This window comes from Cyphellophora europaea (genome assembly GCF_000365145.1).
Source record: "Cyphellophora europaea CBS 101466 unplaced genomic scaffold supercont1.13, whole genome shotgun sequence".
NCBI classification, from domain to species: Eukaryota; Fungi; Ascomycota; class Eurotiomycetes; order Chaetothyriales; family Cyphellophoraceae; genus Cyphellophora; species Cyphellophora europaea.
The window spans coordinates 358081-373181 of NW_008481801.1; the positions used below are offsets into that span (position 1 = coordinate 358081).

The 15101-nt window shown below is 55.2% G+C and overlaps 7 protein-coding genes across 7 annotated transcripts; 4 read left to right on the top strand and 3 right to left on the bottom strand.

Moving 5' to 3' along the window:
• Positions 1-303: 303 nt before the first annotated feature.
• On the top strand, positions 304-2070 carry HMPREF1541_10586 (uncharacterized protein; the record flags this gene model as incomplete). Its single annotated transcript, XM_008715257.1, has 1 exon — positions 304-2070. The coding sequence occupies one exon, from the start codon at positions 304-306 to the stop codon at positions 2068-2070; it is 1767 nt and encodes a 588-aa protein (XP_008713479.1).
• Positions 2071-4915: 2845 nt separating this feature from the next.
• Positions 4916-5974, top strand: HMPREF1541_10587 (5'/3'-nucleotidase SurE; the record flags this gene model as incomplete). Its single annotated transcript, XM_008715258.1, has 1 exon — positions 4916-5974. One exon carries the CDS (start codon positions 4916-4918, stop codon positions 5972-5974), a length of 1059 nt encoding a protein of 352 aa, XP_008713480.1.
• A 911-nt stretch (positions 5975-6885) lies between these two features.
• Positions 6886-7788, top strand: HMPREF1541_10588 (uncharacterized protein; the record flags this gene model as incomplete). Its single annotated transcript, XM_008715259.1, has 1 exon — positions 6886-7788. One exon carries the CDS (start codon positions 6886-6888, stop codon positions 7786-7788), a length of 903 nt encoding a protein of 300 aa, XP_008713481.1.
• Positions 7789-8649: 861 nt separating this feature from the next.
• HMPREF1541_10589 (uncharacterized protein) lies at positions 8650-10124 on the bottom strand (the record flags this gene model as incomplete). The annotated part of the gene is made up of 2 exons (XM_008715260.1): positions 8650-9979; positions 10027-10124. 2 exons carry the CDS (start codon positions 10122-10124, stop codon positions 8650-8652), a joined length of 1428 nt encoding a protein of 475 aa, XP_008713482.1.
• A 319-nt stretch (positions 10125-10443) lies between these two features.
• HMPREF1541_10590 (uncharacterized protein) lies at positions 10444-11655 on the top strand (the record flags this gene model as incomplete). The annotated part of the gene is made up of 2 exons (XM_008715261.1): positions 10444-10926; positions 10975-11655. The coding sequence occupies 2 exons, from the start codon at positions 10444-10446 to the stop codon at positions 11653-11655; spliced, it is 1164 nt and encodes a 387-aa protein (XP_008713483.1).
• An 813-nt stretch (positions 11656-12468) lies between these two features.
• On the bottom strand, positions 12469-13089 carry HMPREF1541_10591 (uncharacterized protein; the record flags this gene model as incomplete). Its single annotated transcript, XM_008715262.1, has 1 exon — positions 12469-13089. The coding sequence occupies one exon, from the start codon at positions 13087-13089 to the stop codon at positions 12469-12471; it is 621 nt and encodes a 206-aa protein (XP_008713484.1).
• Positions 13090-14290: 1201 nt separating this feature from the next.
• On the bottom strand, positions 14291-14986 carry HMPREF1541_10592 (scytalone dehydratase; the record flags this gene model as incomplete). Its single annotated transcript, XM_008715263.1, has 3 exons — positions 14291-14755; positions 14829-14884; positions 14950-14986. The coding sequence occupies 3 exons, from the start codon at positions 14984-14986 to the stop codon at positions 14291-14293; spliced, it is 558 nt and encodes a 185-aa protein (XP_008713485.1).
• Positions 14987-15101: the final 115 nt, after the last annotated feature.

Genomic DNA, 15101 nt, shown 5'->3' on the forward strand with positions numbered 1-15101 from the left:
ACACAATGTTGTAGACGAATAGGCACCCGAAGTTGGCGAAGTTGGACATATTCTTGGACAAGGCTGCACACAAGGCGTCGAATCGGCAGATCAGCCAATCACACACGAGAACCCAACCCCACCTTAACTCATCAGCCAAGAGCTATTGCGCGTCATATGTCTTCACTCTCTCTAATTTACGACTCGTACGACCCTTGAAAATGCTACAGCAAGGCTTGATAATATCATAGAAGAAAGTATTGTTGCTGCTCTGAAGATCGAACATAACAGATTGAGCCAGGCCTTCTCCCAACCATACCAAACATGTCAGCTGTTACCTCAGCCTTCTCCAAGTTGAATCCATTCTCCTCCAAGTCCAAACGCACACACGAAGATGACGAAGAGGATGACGGAGAGGAGATTGATCAAACCACTTTGGCCGGAGGTGGTCATGCTGGCCGCCAGACTGACATTACCAAGAACCAGCTACGCGTGCCCCACGCACTGAAGTCATTCCTAGTTTCTCAAGGCGTCCTTAGCGAAGAAGCTGCCGCACTTGATAAGGAAGAGGAGCTGACAGATGCTTTGCACGAGCTTCTGGACAGACCGCATATCAAGGTGCCACTGGAGCTGACAGATCGTTCCCACCCTCTGCCAAACTACTTCATCAGCTCTTCGCACAATACCTATCTCTTGGCACACCAGCTTTACGGCAGCTCATCGGCCACAGCCTACGAGCGCGCGCTCAAAGCCGGTGCCAGATGTGTTGAGATTGATGCCTGGGACGGCGATGATCCCGAGGAGCCAAAGGTAACTCACGGATACACTTTGACCTCCAACATCCCCTTCCGTGCTGTCTGCGAAGCTATCCGTGATGTCGTCGACCAAGAAGCCCGCGAAGCCGTTGATGCTCAGGGCTACAGAGCAGCCCCTATTATGCTTTCCCTAGAGAACCACTGTGATGCCCACGGCCAGCAACGCCTCGCGGCAATCATGCGCGAGGTCTTCGGCGATCGCCTCCTCACCAAGGCCATTCGAGATAAGGGCACCCGCGAACAAGAGGGCACCGGAGAGCATGTGACCCTCGGCGAGCTTCAGTCCAAGATCACTGTCATGGTCGAATACCACTTCCCCAACGAGCCAGACTCTGACTCTGATTCCGCCTCTTCCGACAGCGAAGACGAAGACGAAAAGAAAGCCCGCCACGATTACAAGGACAAGAAGAAAGCCGCAGCTACCACCGTCATTGTTCCTGAGCTCGCCGAACTTGGCATCTACGCGCAGTCAGTCAAGCCCCCGAACAACGCGTGGTTCGAAAGCGGCGTGCTAGAAAACTCTCCTCACCACCCACTCATCAACGTCTCCGAATCCGGCCTATCCGCACACATGCCCGCCCACAACGCTCCCATCGCGCAACACAACGCCAACCACTTGATGCGCGTCTACCCCAAAGGCACCCGCATCTCCAGTCGCAACCTCAAACCGGTGCCCTACTGGGGCGTGGGCGCGCAAGTCTGCGCCATGAACTGGCAGACCTTCGGCGCGAGCATGCAGCTCAACGAAGCCCTCTTCAGCGGCACCGACGGCTACGTCCTCAAACCCGCCCCGCTCCGCACCGGCGGCTCCGGAAAACTCGACTCGTACAAGCGCGTGAAGCTACGCCTGCACGTTGCCGGCGCAAGTGATATCCCTTGCCCTGAAGACCGGAAGGAGGACATCAAGCCCTACCTGACCTGCACGCTCGTGCACCCGGACGACCTGGAGCAGAAGCCGCCGAAGCGCAAGACCAGCCCGTACAAGCAGCACACGTTCACTTTCATGCACAAGGGAGACAACCCCCCCGTCACGGACCCCGTCTGGGATGAGATTCTCGAGTGGGAGTACCAGGACAACGAGCTGGTGTTCCTGCGCATGCTGATTAAGAGCGACGACAGTTTCGCCAGGAACCCGATCTACGCGGTCGGTACAGTGAGGTTGCTGTACGTGCAGAACGGGTGGGTGTTTGTGCGCATGCTGGATTTGAAGGGCCGCGAGACCAAGTGTGGGCTGTGCGTCAAGTTTGAGTTTACCGAGGTCGATGGGCGGACGTAAGAGCGACGGCAGCACGCGGAGGGGGGAAGCCGTGAAAGTGGAATCGTTGAGACAAGGGAACAGGCATGAACTAAGAAATTATGAATACATAGATGAGATACGCTAAGAGGCTACGGGTTTGGCTGTCATCGTCTTGACTTACTGCTGCCCGCGCAGTAGGGACTGGAAAGGAAGGCAAAAGTCCCGGCTCAAAATGGAAGAAAAAATCCGACATTGTTAAGTACTAGCACAATGAAGATAAAATCATACCGACAAATCGAAACCATTCCCCCTCTTTCCTGTACCCTGAATAGCACGGGGACTCAAATATCCCCTTGCCCTGCCCGGCTGTCCTCAGCACTCCATCCCCTACCATTGGTCGTACCCTCACCCCCTCCTCCCCCACCAAACCCCCACTTTAAAACCAACATCCAATGCCTTGCAGGCGGTAACGCCACCGTGAACGAAGGCGTTGTCGGTTCTTCCTGCACATGCTCTACATCCGCGTCCAGCACCACCGCGGACTCCTCCAGTGTTGACCACGTCGGCGCCGGGCCTGGAGGCGGAGATGGGTCCCACAGTGGAATTACGGGGCGCGTCTTGGTGAGGAGCGTTGTTGGAGCAGGAGCTGTGGGCTCGGTCGTGCGGGGGCGGCCCAGAAGATGCCGCTGGCGGAGGCGGAGAGGGAGGCGATGGGGGCGTTGGTGTCTAGATGCGTGAGTTCGGAGGGGGGAGAGGGGAGGACTAGGTCGGAGAGGTGTTTCGGTGGGGTTGGTGTGGTTGTTGGCGAGGTTGAGGGGTCTGCTGGCGGTGGTGATGGCGGTGGTAGTGGAGGTAGTGGGGAAGTCAACCTTGTGGGCATTGCATAGGCTTCTTCTGTCACAGCAAGACTAGATCCATCGGAAGCGGTGAGAGATTCTGGTTCCATAGTTTCGGATCCTGAGATAGCGAGCCATCCAACATTGTCTGCACTGCTGGAGGTCGCGGCTCCGGCCGGCAGAGCGGCTTCAATGCCAGCATCTGGCAGCGGAAGAGTGTCGTCGAAGATAGGTGACACATCGGATCAGAGACCTGGGCCACGCATAGAGGTGCTAAGGTCCTGCGCAACAGCTTCGCCAACAGCTTCGCCTACCAGGGCGAGCTAGAAGAATCGAACGGTATGGGACGCTCGCATTCCTCAGTCCATGAGAAGAACAACCGCACCCAGAACGAATGGCAGAGGAAGGCGAAAACGCAGTCGACCTAACATAAGCTCAGAGGGGGGCCAGAGACCTACAAAAGTGCGCGCGTGGCGACAGATTCAGGACGGGGACATCTTGGTTCGCTTGTGTTGTTAGCGGCGATGAACGTGGTTACATGGAAGTAGTGATCTGCCAAGATCGCACTGGCCAGATGCAACTCATGTAGATTTCGTGAACGCTTGCCGGGCTTTGTTTCAGGTTGAGGCTGAAGGCTTGAAGAAGTGGGAGCATGGTGTTTGATGGCGAGCTGTGTGGTCTGCGTGCAGAGGGCGACAAAGTAACTTTCTGTCACGATGATCTCTGCAATGCCCCTGACTGGGACTCGGTGAGCCCTGACCATTAGTTGTCCATCGAATTGACTGGAGAAATCGGTTTGTCCGTCCTTGATGGTCCAGGTGGACGATGCCATGACTTGCTCTGCCTCGGCGCTTGAGATGGCCCTGGCGAGCACACGGACATAGTTGACGTTCTCACGCAGGAGGATCGGTTGCAGGGGCGCCTGTCAGTCGTCAAGCATTTCTTTGTGACATATGCGAATGTGGCCTATCCGTCCGAGTCTTCCAATATCTGGGCCCAGCCTTCTCTCACCAATGCATCCAGGCCATCCTGAAAAGTCGTGGATTCAGCCTGACGGTTAGTCTTGGGCTTCGGCAGCTGAACATGCTGTTTCAACATCTTTCATCTTTGATGCCTGCCAAAGGGCTGTGTACTGGGCAGCCAGTTCGTCTCTGGAGCAGCTCCGATGTTGTCGGGTTCATCAAGGCAACCACCAATGACCTGCATGTAATCGTCTCACCGGTATTGCTGTACCTCTTACCAAACTGCTAACCCGACTTAGCCAACTCTCATTGGCATACTCAGGCTCTATCTCCGTATCTCGCCCTTCGATAATCGAAATCACTGCGCAGGGGACCTCCTATATCTTTACCAGCCTCAGACCAGTATCATGTGAACCTGAGCAGAGACTCGAGACCGATCACCAGCAGACGATGTTCTATAGCCACGGTTGCTTCGCTTACTACGAAACTTTCTCGGGTATTCTGAACAAACTTGGACGAGACGACGAATCTTGCTCTGGCAGTTGCTTGTGATCAGCCCCATAAATGAGTATCGTTTCTCGTGGTAGCAAATGTGCATCTTCATTCGCCCAGCATGGAGTTGCTTTAGCGTGTCTTCACACAAATGCCTGTACACAGCACCATGTGCACATTTGATAGGTACCGTCGCCTATCACAGACGTGCTGGCAAGGTTCCGTCAGAGCCGAACTGCATACCCAGCCTACCTATGCTTCGGTACCTGCGGCATTACGACGAGCTTTATTGGCTGGCAACGATGTTGCGTCTGCTCTTCGGTGGCACCCGATGAAGGGCCATTACCGAGATAGCACTCACGTGGCGCAGAAGAAGTTCTAATTCGCCAGTCCTCGATTCATCGCGATAGGCCTTAGCCGTATGCGGCAGGCAGTGGCTGCCATGACTTCATCGTGTAATTCACAAGCTCAACAAGCTTCCAACTTGCAGAGACAAGCTTGTAGCTTGACATCTTTAAAGAGCTTGTATCTGTGTAGCTGGCGAGCGAAATGTTCTCATCCCACTTCCAGAAACCATAGTCTCTTGTGGCCAGCATGCGTTCCTCACTCATCCTCGCGGCTTTCGCTGCTACTTCTGCATCTGCCCTTAACATCTTACTTGGTAACGATGACGGCTTTGGCAGCGCTCAGCTGCGTCAACTCAACGATCTGCTCAAGGCAGATGGCCACAAGACGATCGTGGTAGCTCCCGTCGATAATGAATCGGGCCAAGGTGGCCGTGCAGTCTACACCACAAGCCCAAACTTGACCGTGGCGTCCGAGTTCGGGCTTGTGTCAGCTGGTGCGCCCTCCCTCGGTCGTGACCCGAAAGACCCTGACGTTTGGTATTACAACGGCACTCCCGCTGCATGCACCTTTGTCGCACTCGACTATGTCATTCCCAAATACTACAACAACGTCAGCATCGATCTCTACACCGGCGGACCCAACTTCGGCGGCAATCTAGGACCTTTCCTGTACACTCTGAGCGGAACCATGGGCGGCACGTATGCTGCCATTGGGCGCAGCATTCCTGGTATCGCCTTTTCCGCCGCCAACTCCGAGCAGCGCTCCTACACCTGGATCAATGAGACCACCAAGTCCGGCCACCCTGACCCAGCTGTCATCCAAGCCCAGCTAGCCTACACGATTGTCTCACAGCTGATCAATTCAACCAAACCGGGCGAGCGTATTCTCCCTTACGGCTACGGCATCGGCGTCAACACACCAGTCATCACGTCCCTGAGTAACGACTCCTGCATTGCTCCGCCGTTTGTCCAGACTCGTCTCACTGGTGGCGCCTTCACCGACACGGCCGTGTACAATGCCACCCGCGGCACTTTCACCTACGGCAACCTCCAGACCGAGGGTCTTAACCGCTGCATCAATGGCGACTGCGCTCTACCAGGCGAGACCGATGTCGTTGATGGTGGATGCTATTCTTCAGTTTCTGTCTTTACCATCGATTACGATGCGCCTACCGGACAAGATCAGACGAGTATTCGCTCCGCGCTTGAGCCAGTAGTTCCGTTCCAGAACAAAGACGGGTGGGCGTCAGTCAAGAAGCGGGACACACAAATCTGGGAAGCGAGTGCGCCGCTTAGACACGAATAGACTGCCATGGGGAGTATTGCCCTCACAACATATTTAGCTTTAGGCACAAGGAACAACTGAAACCTGCTACAAGTCTTCCAAATATTCTCAGGCAGTGAAAGTCTTGGCGCGTGTATGGTCCAGAGTTCATCTTGTGGATTCATGCAGTTGCATATGTCTATCGAATAACTATAGCTTGATTCCGTTACCTGCAGACTTTGTAATGGTAGAAAACCGAGACTATTACTTGTTTCACAAGCACCAGCATGCTCGGGTATGGTAGAAGACTTCCCAATCGCCTGCAATCGAGAGGATCCTTAGCATTCTTGGCACGTCCGTAACCTTTCTGGCACTCTGAGCGTCGAACACAATCGAGGTTGTTTAGGTGCACAATGCCCTGTCTCGCTCTGCGCTAATTCCAAAAGACTCTGAGGAGTTGACTGAGAAAATGACGGACTTGACTCGCGTTCAAGCCCCAGTTCGTCACACTTCCCACGGCAAATGCTGTATAGCGATATGTCGCGAACGTTGCGACTACATCTTGCAACACCGAAAGAGCCAGTGATGACTACGATGTAGTCAACGGGGTGACAATAACGTATCACTAGATAGTAACGTCGGGCATCAAACGATTGCAGTGGCGTGCATTTCAGTGGGCCGACCAAAATTGTTGTAGCTCAGTAGCCCACCAGGAGACTGTGTTTGAGTTATGATGGAGCTAGAGCTTGCTGGATCGGCGCGAGGCAACAGCGCGATACTGTTCGAATGAGCAAAACCACCCAACATAGAAGGCTGACGAGGGTGGAGCGGAAACTGAATCCCGCCCGTGTGCCAAGCATTTCCCCCGAAACCTCCAACTTTTGAAGCTGCAACAGCTGCCCCGAATCAAACGATTGCAGCACGTCACACAGGCAGTTCTCAACGTCTCTACAATGTCGCCGACTGCCCGCGCCGTCACTCATCTCTCGCGGCTCCTCAGTCCCACAACGGCACCCTCGGTTCGCACGCCCTTCGTCTGTGCCCGCTGCCTCGCCCTTCCTTCAACTGGCACCTCGTACCGCACCTTCAGCAGCACCATCCGCCCGCAGAAGAAATCCGCCTCCAACCCCAAATCCGCACGCAAATCTCCCCACGTAGACTCCCCAGACATCAGCCGCCACGTGCCCGACAACCAAGCAACGCGCGAACGCGATGCCGAAATCGATCCCTACGACTTCACCGAGCTCCAGGCCGGCATCGACAAAGCGCTTCTGCGCCTCAAAGACGCCCTCACCAAGACACGCGACGCCGGCCGCGTCTCCACCGACATGCTCGAGAGCCTGCCCGTGGAGCTAAGTGTCAAAGACCCCGGCGAGCACACCGGCGCCTCCTCCTCCTCCTCCGGGCGCGCACCACAAAAAGAAAAGACACGGCTCGGCGACATCGCGTCCGTGGTGCCGCGGGGCGGCCGCAGCATGCAGGTCTTCGCCGCCGAAGCCGCGCACGTCAAGCCGCTGCTCACGGCGATCCGCGCGTCGGACTACAGCCTGGCGCCCGAGCAGGCGCGGCCCGAGGACCCGAACCCGCTGTGCATCACGGTGCCGGTGCCGCCCGTGACGGCGGAGACGCGGCAGCAGGCGGCGGGGGAGGCGAAGAAGTGTCTGGAGCGGGCGCAGCTGGAGGTGCGGAACGCGAGGGGGGAGGCGCAGAAGCGGCACCGCAAGATGGAGATCAAGAAGTTGGTCATTGTGGACGAGTTGCGGAAGGCGCATAAGGCGATGGAGGAGGTGGTCAAGAAGGGAAGTGAGGAGGCAAGGAAGATTTACGAGGGCGCGCTCAAGGCGTTGGAGAGGTAGGAGTGTTCGTCGAGACGCTGTATATTATGGGGAAGAATTGTAGATCAGGATGAACGTGGTCTGGTATAAAGGGTCGTCCTAAAGGCGGACCGCTGTAGGATTACATCACATGAAAGCGAGTCTGCGAGTATAGATCCGTGCGTAGCAGTAGGCTGGTAGTAATGTGGCGCACAGCTGTGCCCAGGTGGTCAAACCGTGGACACTTTGACTCTCCCAAGTTCATTCCAGGCTCCACATGATTTCCCTCCTGATATCCCAACTACCAAAGCTGCTTGGTTAGTGGTCTACTCTCCCGCATTCCATGCTCGTTGTCCCCCAATGAATACTTTCTCAAGCCCCGCCCATTGAAGCCATCGCATACCGAGCCTCAGTATCGGTCAGCCATAACCCAAGGAGCCGCCACAGCCCCGCAGCACCACACCATCAAGTCCATGACCTCCCACCGCGACCACGTCCATGCTCGCGTCCGTCTCGCCACAATGCATCTCTGACTCCACCCCTTACAAGAAGTGCTGTGCCGGATTATGATGCGCCGGCCGTGAATATAGAGAACGGACACGCCTGTGGCGATATCAACAAGTTGGCCAGGCAGCCGTCATATGTTTTTGTTTGACATCGCCAATGGAAGCCAATAGTAATGTGGAAGGCAGAGCAAACGGCCGTCTGCAGTCGCTTCGACGGCAATGAGCTAGTTGGAATTCGGTGTGTTGGCAGCAATCGATTATATGATGACCGGATCCTCGTTATTCTGCACGCATTGATATCTTCTGCCCTGTTTCACAAACAATTCATAGTGTCTGATGCTGTCGCGTGTTGGCGGCAAACTCCCGTATCTTGTGTTTGATATTGATGTTACCAAGCTCATTTCCCAGTCTCTTTTCCAGTGGCAGGTTCCTTTTCCGAAGGTACCGGTGCAGACTCTGGTCGCTTTCCTGGAGAGTGAGAGGATGGTTCTTGATGCGGATTGGAAGGCTGTTGAGCACTAGTTACGAGCGAAGGTAGACGGTTCTCGACCTTGACTTTGGCGAAATCGTGTAGGACGTAGGCCCTTTTGATAATAGGAGGCCCAATGAAAGCATCTTCGCGTGGAAGATACCATCCAGAAACTTCGACTCGATACTTCCCTTTCTCTCCTTTCCAGTCGTAGTGTCCCACAATATTGACTGCGCCTGGCGTGGAATATTGCTGGGCTTCCAGTTGCCCTTTGACCCATTCGCGCTTGAACATGTCAATTGAATGCTGCAGAGCATGCTCATGCGTGATAGTCTGGACGGCGGACCGCAGAGCGTTGTTCGGCGACTCTTTGGTAAGCGAGCCTTGGAGAAAAGGAAATCTTCTCTTTGTCAACTCGTCTGAGTACTGGGCAGACGGCAGCTTGGTAATGACTTCCTGCTCGTGAGTCAGTCCAGATTGACCAGTGATCTTGGCCAAGACGTTGTGCCCCTTCCAGTGAATATATTGAAAGTTGTAGGTCCATGTGCGCTCGGGATACACAATGTCCATAACCTTGGCTCTAGTAATAGCGGTGGTTGTCGTGCTGAAAGCCCACACGCCCTTGGCAAAAGCTTTGCCCAATACCACAGGCTGACGTAGCCTCTGCATTCTGGTGCCATCGACGTGCTCAAGCTCTTTCCATCCCAAGCTCACCCCACTGGGCTTGATAACGAGACAACGCATTGCATATCTGGGCGGACGAGAGAGCATCAACTGAAGGCTGAGGTCGCGGCCGATTCGACCCGTGTATCTGATGTAAGCGAGGTTCTTGAGATGTGTATTGCTGTGCTGCACCTGCTTCGTAATCGCGGCGTCGAACTCACGGTATAACTTTTGTGTAGCTCTCTCATCATGTTGCAAGGTCACGAAGGCCTTCCATTCCGGATCGGTCTCGCTATAAGCTTGCTTGTCCAATTGTTTCAGCCAACCATATATCGGGATGATGGTGGTCTCTCCAGACTCTTCTGAACTGTCTGAGGCCTTGTCGTTCTTTACCTTACTGGACTGACAGGGCTCTGGCTTCAGGTGGTCTGATTGTGTAGGCTTGTTCTTAGCCGCTTCTCGTTCTTTGCGCAGTCCATCTAAACGCTTTTGCATTTCTGGGTCTGGCCCGTTGATCCATAATTTAACCGTATGAAACGCGCAGTAGAACAGAACAGCATTCAACGCGAATCTTCCCACTACCATTGAAGGGCTGCTACATACGGTCAGTACACAGAAAATGCAGCGCAATTTCACGCATACCTCGTCCTCTGAGTCACCTCGACTCTCCGCAGGCCGACTGTGCCACCATCCGCCGGTATTCTGACCGCGCGCGGCCGTCGAAAGAGGGATCGAAGCATTGGATCGGAATAGAAGCACTCATGGTAGCGGCACGATCGTTAGGGCAAGGTCGAGAGGGTCTAAGATTTGGATTGCGAAGTCGACTGGCCCCTCTGCAGTCAACACCTACTATAGCATGGACAGCTATCTGACTGCAGGGAAAGGTACAGACCTGAAGTTGGCGGGACAATCGATGCATGTGGAATCTCCGCATCATGACCCCTGCACATGCTTGGCACCAGCGAGCTGCAGCCTTACCTTGTTGCTTCAATGTTCATCCGCAGCACTTCTTCTCCTCGGAACTGACCACCATCCCGCCGACGTCAGCTCACTATCGCTATGAAATTGACAACACTGCTGGCGTGCGGAGCTGCGCTGGCCGGTTCTGCCGCTGCCCAAGGCGGCTACATCTACACGATCGACAAGTCCGTCATCTCCTCCTCTACTGCGTCTATCGATGCGGAGACAGCGAGCGCTATCCTCGCCCGGAGAAGAGGCCTTACCGGAGGACGAACACTAGGTACATCTGACGACAGCATCTTGGAGGCACTGAAGAATTATGGTGGCTGGCAGCAACCATTATTTGGCGCGACAGACGAAGAGGCGCCGGGGAAGCTCTTCATTAGAATACCTGGATTCGATGGGCAGATTATGGATCTTACCGCAGCCATGCCCGATCTTTGGGTGGAAGGCCCGACAACAGATCTCAAGTCCGACTTCAAGGCACAGCCACAGCGCGAGGATGGCATCTGCGAATATGCCGTCCCGATCAGCAACTCCAACAAAGACATTGAGGTCGTCTTCTCGTACCCAGCCGAAGGCGTAGGCCACCCTCTTCCTATACAAGAGACCCCTACTTACATCTCACAGGATCTAGGCTGCCTCGATCCCTCTGAAGTCCCTCACCTCCCCATCACGCTGGCCGTGCAATCCGTGCTACCCACCAGCCCCTCCAGCATTCCCAGCACCATCATGCCCCTCAAGCGCATCCTCACGCACCTCCTCGCCACCCAAGGCGTCGAATCCACTATCCTCCTCCTCCCCTCCTCCCTCTCCCTCTCAAAACCCAAATCCCACGAAGCCGCGCATGAGCTCCGCCGGCGCACCCAGCCCGAAGAAACCCCTCTCGCCCTCTCCCCCGACATCAAAAGCCACTCCACACTCCTCGCCTCCAACAACACCTCCAACACCACACAACCTCTTCCCCGCAACATCCCAGCCTGCTTCACCTCCCTCGCATCCTGCAGCAACACTACCAACAGCTGCTCAGGCCACGGCGACTGCTTCGAGGCGCGCCCCAAGTGCTTCCGTTGCAAGTGCGGCACGACCGTCGTGCGCGAGGACAGCGAGGGCCGCAAGAAGACGGTACAGTGGGGCGGCGGCGCGTGCGAGAAGAAGGACGTCAGTGTCCCGTTCGTGTTGTTCGCCAGCTTCGCCGTCGTTATCGCGGCGCTGATTGCTGGCGTCATCGGTATGATGGCCAGCATGGGCGCGCAGAAGCTGCCGAGCGTGCTGAGTGCCGGAGTTGCGGGACCGACGGCTAGGAAGTAGAGGACGGCAAGAGTTTAGGCGTGGGAAACGGGTGAATGTGAGACGAGCGCTTTGTATACAATAGGCTCTACGTACGATTCAGGGCGAAGCAGATCTCGACTGGTAGTCGACGTCGGCGGATGGCGTGAGATGAGCGGATGATAAGCAGGAGAGTGTCTTGCAATTAGTTACACCCGCACCAAGTGTCGAGGTATATAGCTGCCTCGAATGACGTGGCGTTCGCAAATGAATCAGCTTAGATATTTCTATCACGTACTGAACTATCCGGAGAAGCATCGCTTCAGTCCTGACACGACTTCCATACTGCTATCTATGCTCTGCCTTATGAATTCATGATATGAGATAGTGACCCGTCCGACTTCAGTAGAGCAAGATAGCGCTACCTGACCGTCATAGATCTTGTTGATCTCCACGGCTGGGGGGCACTCTCTGACGCAGTAACATATCTCCGGTGTTGACGTGGGATCCACCAAACGTGGGATCCACCAAACGTGGGATCCACCAAACGTGGGATCCACCAGTCGTGGCGTACCCGTAAAGCTGTGAGGTGCACCTTCATCACTGAAAGTTGGCGCTGAGAGTGTCTCTTCCAGTAAGCCGGCACATTGGGACGGTGGCCGCCATGAGACTCGTACAGCACATGAATCAGCCAGAGAAAGCGTTGTATAGGGTTGGACGTGGCGATGGCTTGGAACAGTAGGGTCGCTGAGGCTGGCCTCAAGGATTGCCGCTTGCCAACGGGAACATCCGATATATATTGGTAGAAAGTAAATTGGGCAGTTAGTTGACGGCCTAAGCGCAAGAGTATACGCTTCAGTCCGACTTCTTCGTCTCTGGCTGCAGCTTGGTCGTCCAGCCATTTAGGTGGCCCGTGCCGGCAGTGAGGTACGTGGCAAAACCGAGCCATGCCACATAAGGTGCCATGCAGTACGCCGACACCTGATCAACTTTGTTCCAGATGTATGCGAGATAGCCCACACAACCTGTCAGCGTAGTGATATCTAGTAGCGCCTCAATCGGTCTGCCCATCCCGAAAAACAGCGGCATGAACAGCAGATTCAGGCCAAGTTGTACGGTGTACAGTGTAGCGGCCCTTCTCGTATCCTCAACGATTCGCGGGTTCATGCTCGCCATACCGTTGACCCAGGCACGGTGCGAGGCGTATCCCATGAGTATATACAGGGTCGACCAGGCAGGGGCGAACAGCCATGGCGGCGGACGGAATGGTGGCTGCTTCAGAGCCATGTATCTTTCCTGGGTGGGCTTCCATGTGCCGCGGTCCTGGGATGCCTTGTCCGAAACACTCTTGGGTTTGCTCGCACCGGGCTGGGACACGAGGCCGGAGCCCATACCGAGTCCTAGTGGTAGAAGGATGGCGACAGGCGCATTGCTGAAGATGCTCGCGGGAAGCGTGAGACTCGGTATATAAGACATGGTAGTGGGGTCCAGGTCGTGCTGGGAGGACAACTATGGTGCGGGTGTGCAGGAACGGAGAAGAGAAGCTTGGGACGTTTATGAGCTGCTGCGATACATCAGGTGATGGTTGGGCCACGGTGTACAGATACCAGGTCACGAGCAGGCAAAGTGCAGGACAGCGAGGCGCAGGCAAGGTAGAGCGTTGAGTCGTCGAGACGCCGGGCCGAGGCCGCCAAGACCGTGTCGGCCAATGACATCACTGAGTAATCCGAGACTCATTCATGTCTTGTCCGCGAACAACACTGAATGCGCATATGACTACATCTGTACGAGATCAAACCGGTAATTTTTGAACAGATGTCTCAGCCAACTCTTGCATCAGCGTACTCCGTACCCGCTCATCTATCTGAAGTGTCATACAGATGCAGGCGTCTGCTCTACGGGCGGCTCCTCTCAAGTCGATGTAGGACCTTGTGAGCACGAGGCACGCCCTTGACCTGAGAAAGGACGAGCAGCTCTATCTCCCACCAGCAAAGCCATGCAAGACCTTTACTTGATGACCAATTTCCCGATTCAAAGCAATTTGAAAAGGACAACTGTAGCGAGACATTGCCGAAGGCTGGGAGACGATTTCTGCTACAAATGTGATCTTGACGCTTTTACACGGTCCCCCTTAGTGGATTTCTCTGTCCCGTATGGCATCCTGAGATCGCAAGGAAGCTCGTGCGGCGACGCAGATATGACAACTCCCAACCGTGATGTGTGACGATTGGCATCCTCTGTATAACAGCGAAGGCATCAGGAGACGTTTCTCGCACTCTACAGGGTGCGGCACTCTTCTACAGCCAGGGGCTTGACATCATGGATCTTAGCCCACAGCGTGCCCAAGCTGGAGACGTGCTTGTCCTGCGGCCTGGTGGCGAGGGGTGCTACGAAGTCGTGGGCGATGCCTATGCTCATCGATCCGATTGGGACCAAATATTCCAAGCATGGCAGACCCGAAGCGGCGGTATTGACGCGATTGGCAACAGCCAGGACATCGTGCTGTACTGAAAAGCCTCAGGCAAGTGTAGATCCAAGGAAGATACGTGAGCACAAGTCTCACGGTTCTGTCCTAGACGGAGAGTCGTCCCAGAATGTTCATGTTCACGCATCGCCTTTCTACCGTAAACTGATCACCAGAAAGATTTCTCTGTCTCTCTGCTTCCCTGCACCCTTTCTATTTAGCCGGGACGCCCTCTGCCTGCTTCGCCAAATCCTCCTGCTCCTTCTCGCCCAACTCATCCCTCCCCTCGGCAAACACCTGATCGAAGTCATACTCAAACCACCTGATATCCGGGCTCAGCCCCGCAAACTTCCACACGCCATCCACCTTCTTGTACCAATGGGTGTTTGTACTATGCGCATGGCCCTTGACCTTCACCGTACTCAGCGTATCATCCGTGTACTTTTGATGCGGGACGCGCAATTGGTGCCAGCCCATGATTTCGGTGTCGGAAACTTTCTCGAACTTGGAGCCGCCGCAGAAGTGCTGGGTCTTGAGCTTCTTGTCGCCCAGCACCTTGGGGTCGGAGATCATGGCGATGAAGTCCTCGGCCGGCATGGCTTCCCAGAGCTTGTTGAGGAAGGAGCGGTAGTCGATACGGACGGTAGGGGCGATGATTTTGCGAAGGCGGTCCCAGTCCTGTTCGTGAGGGTGGCTGTTAGATTGCTGGGGAGGCTGTCGGGGACAGGGGAGGGCGTAGAGGCGAACGAACCTTGCTGTCGTAGCTGTCCGCCCACTCGAAGTAGGCGGTGAGGACACCTTGGTAGTCTGCGCTCGCGGGTTAGTGTTTTTGTTTCTGTTACGTGCATACTGCCTGCGAGGCGCGAACTCACCCTCGAAAGAGATCATCTTGTCCTTGGTCAACGCCATGATGAACGCTTGAGATACGTGAGATCGAAGATTGCACAAGAAACTACGCAATGGACTTTTGAGGAGCAAGCAGAGAGGGAAGGAAATAAGTGAGGGTGAACAGGAGGGGTGGAGG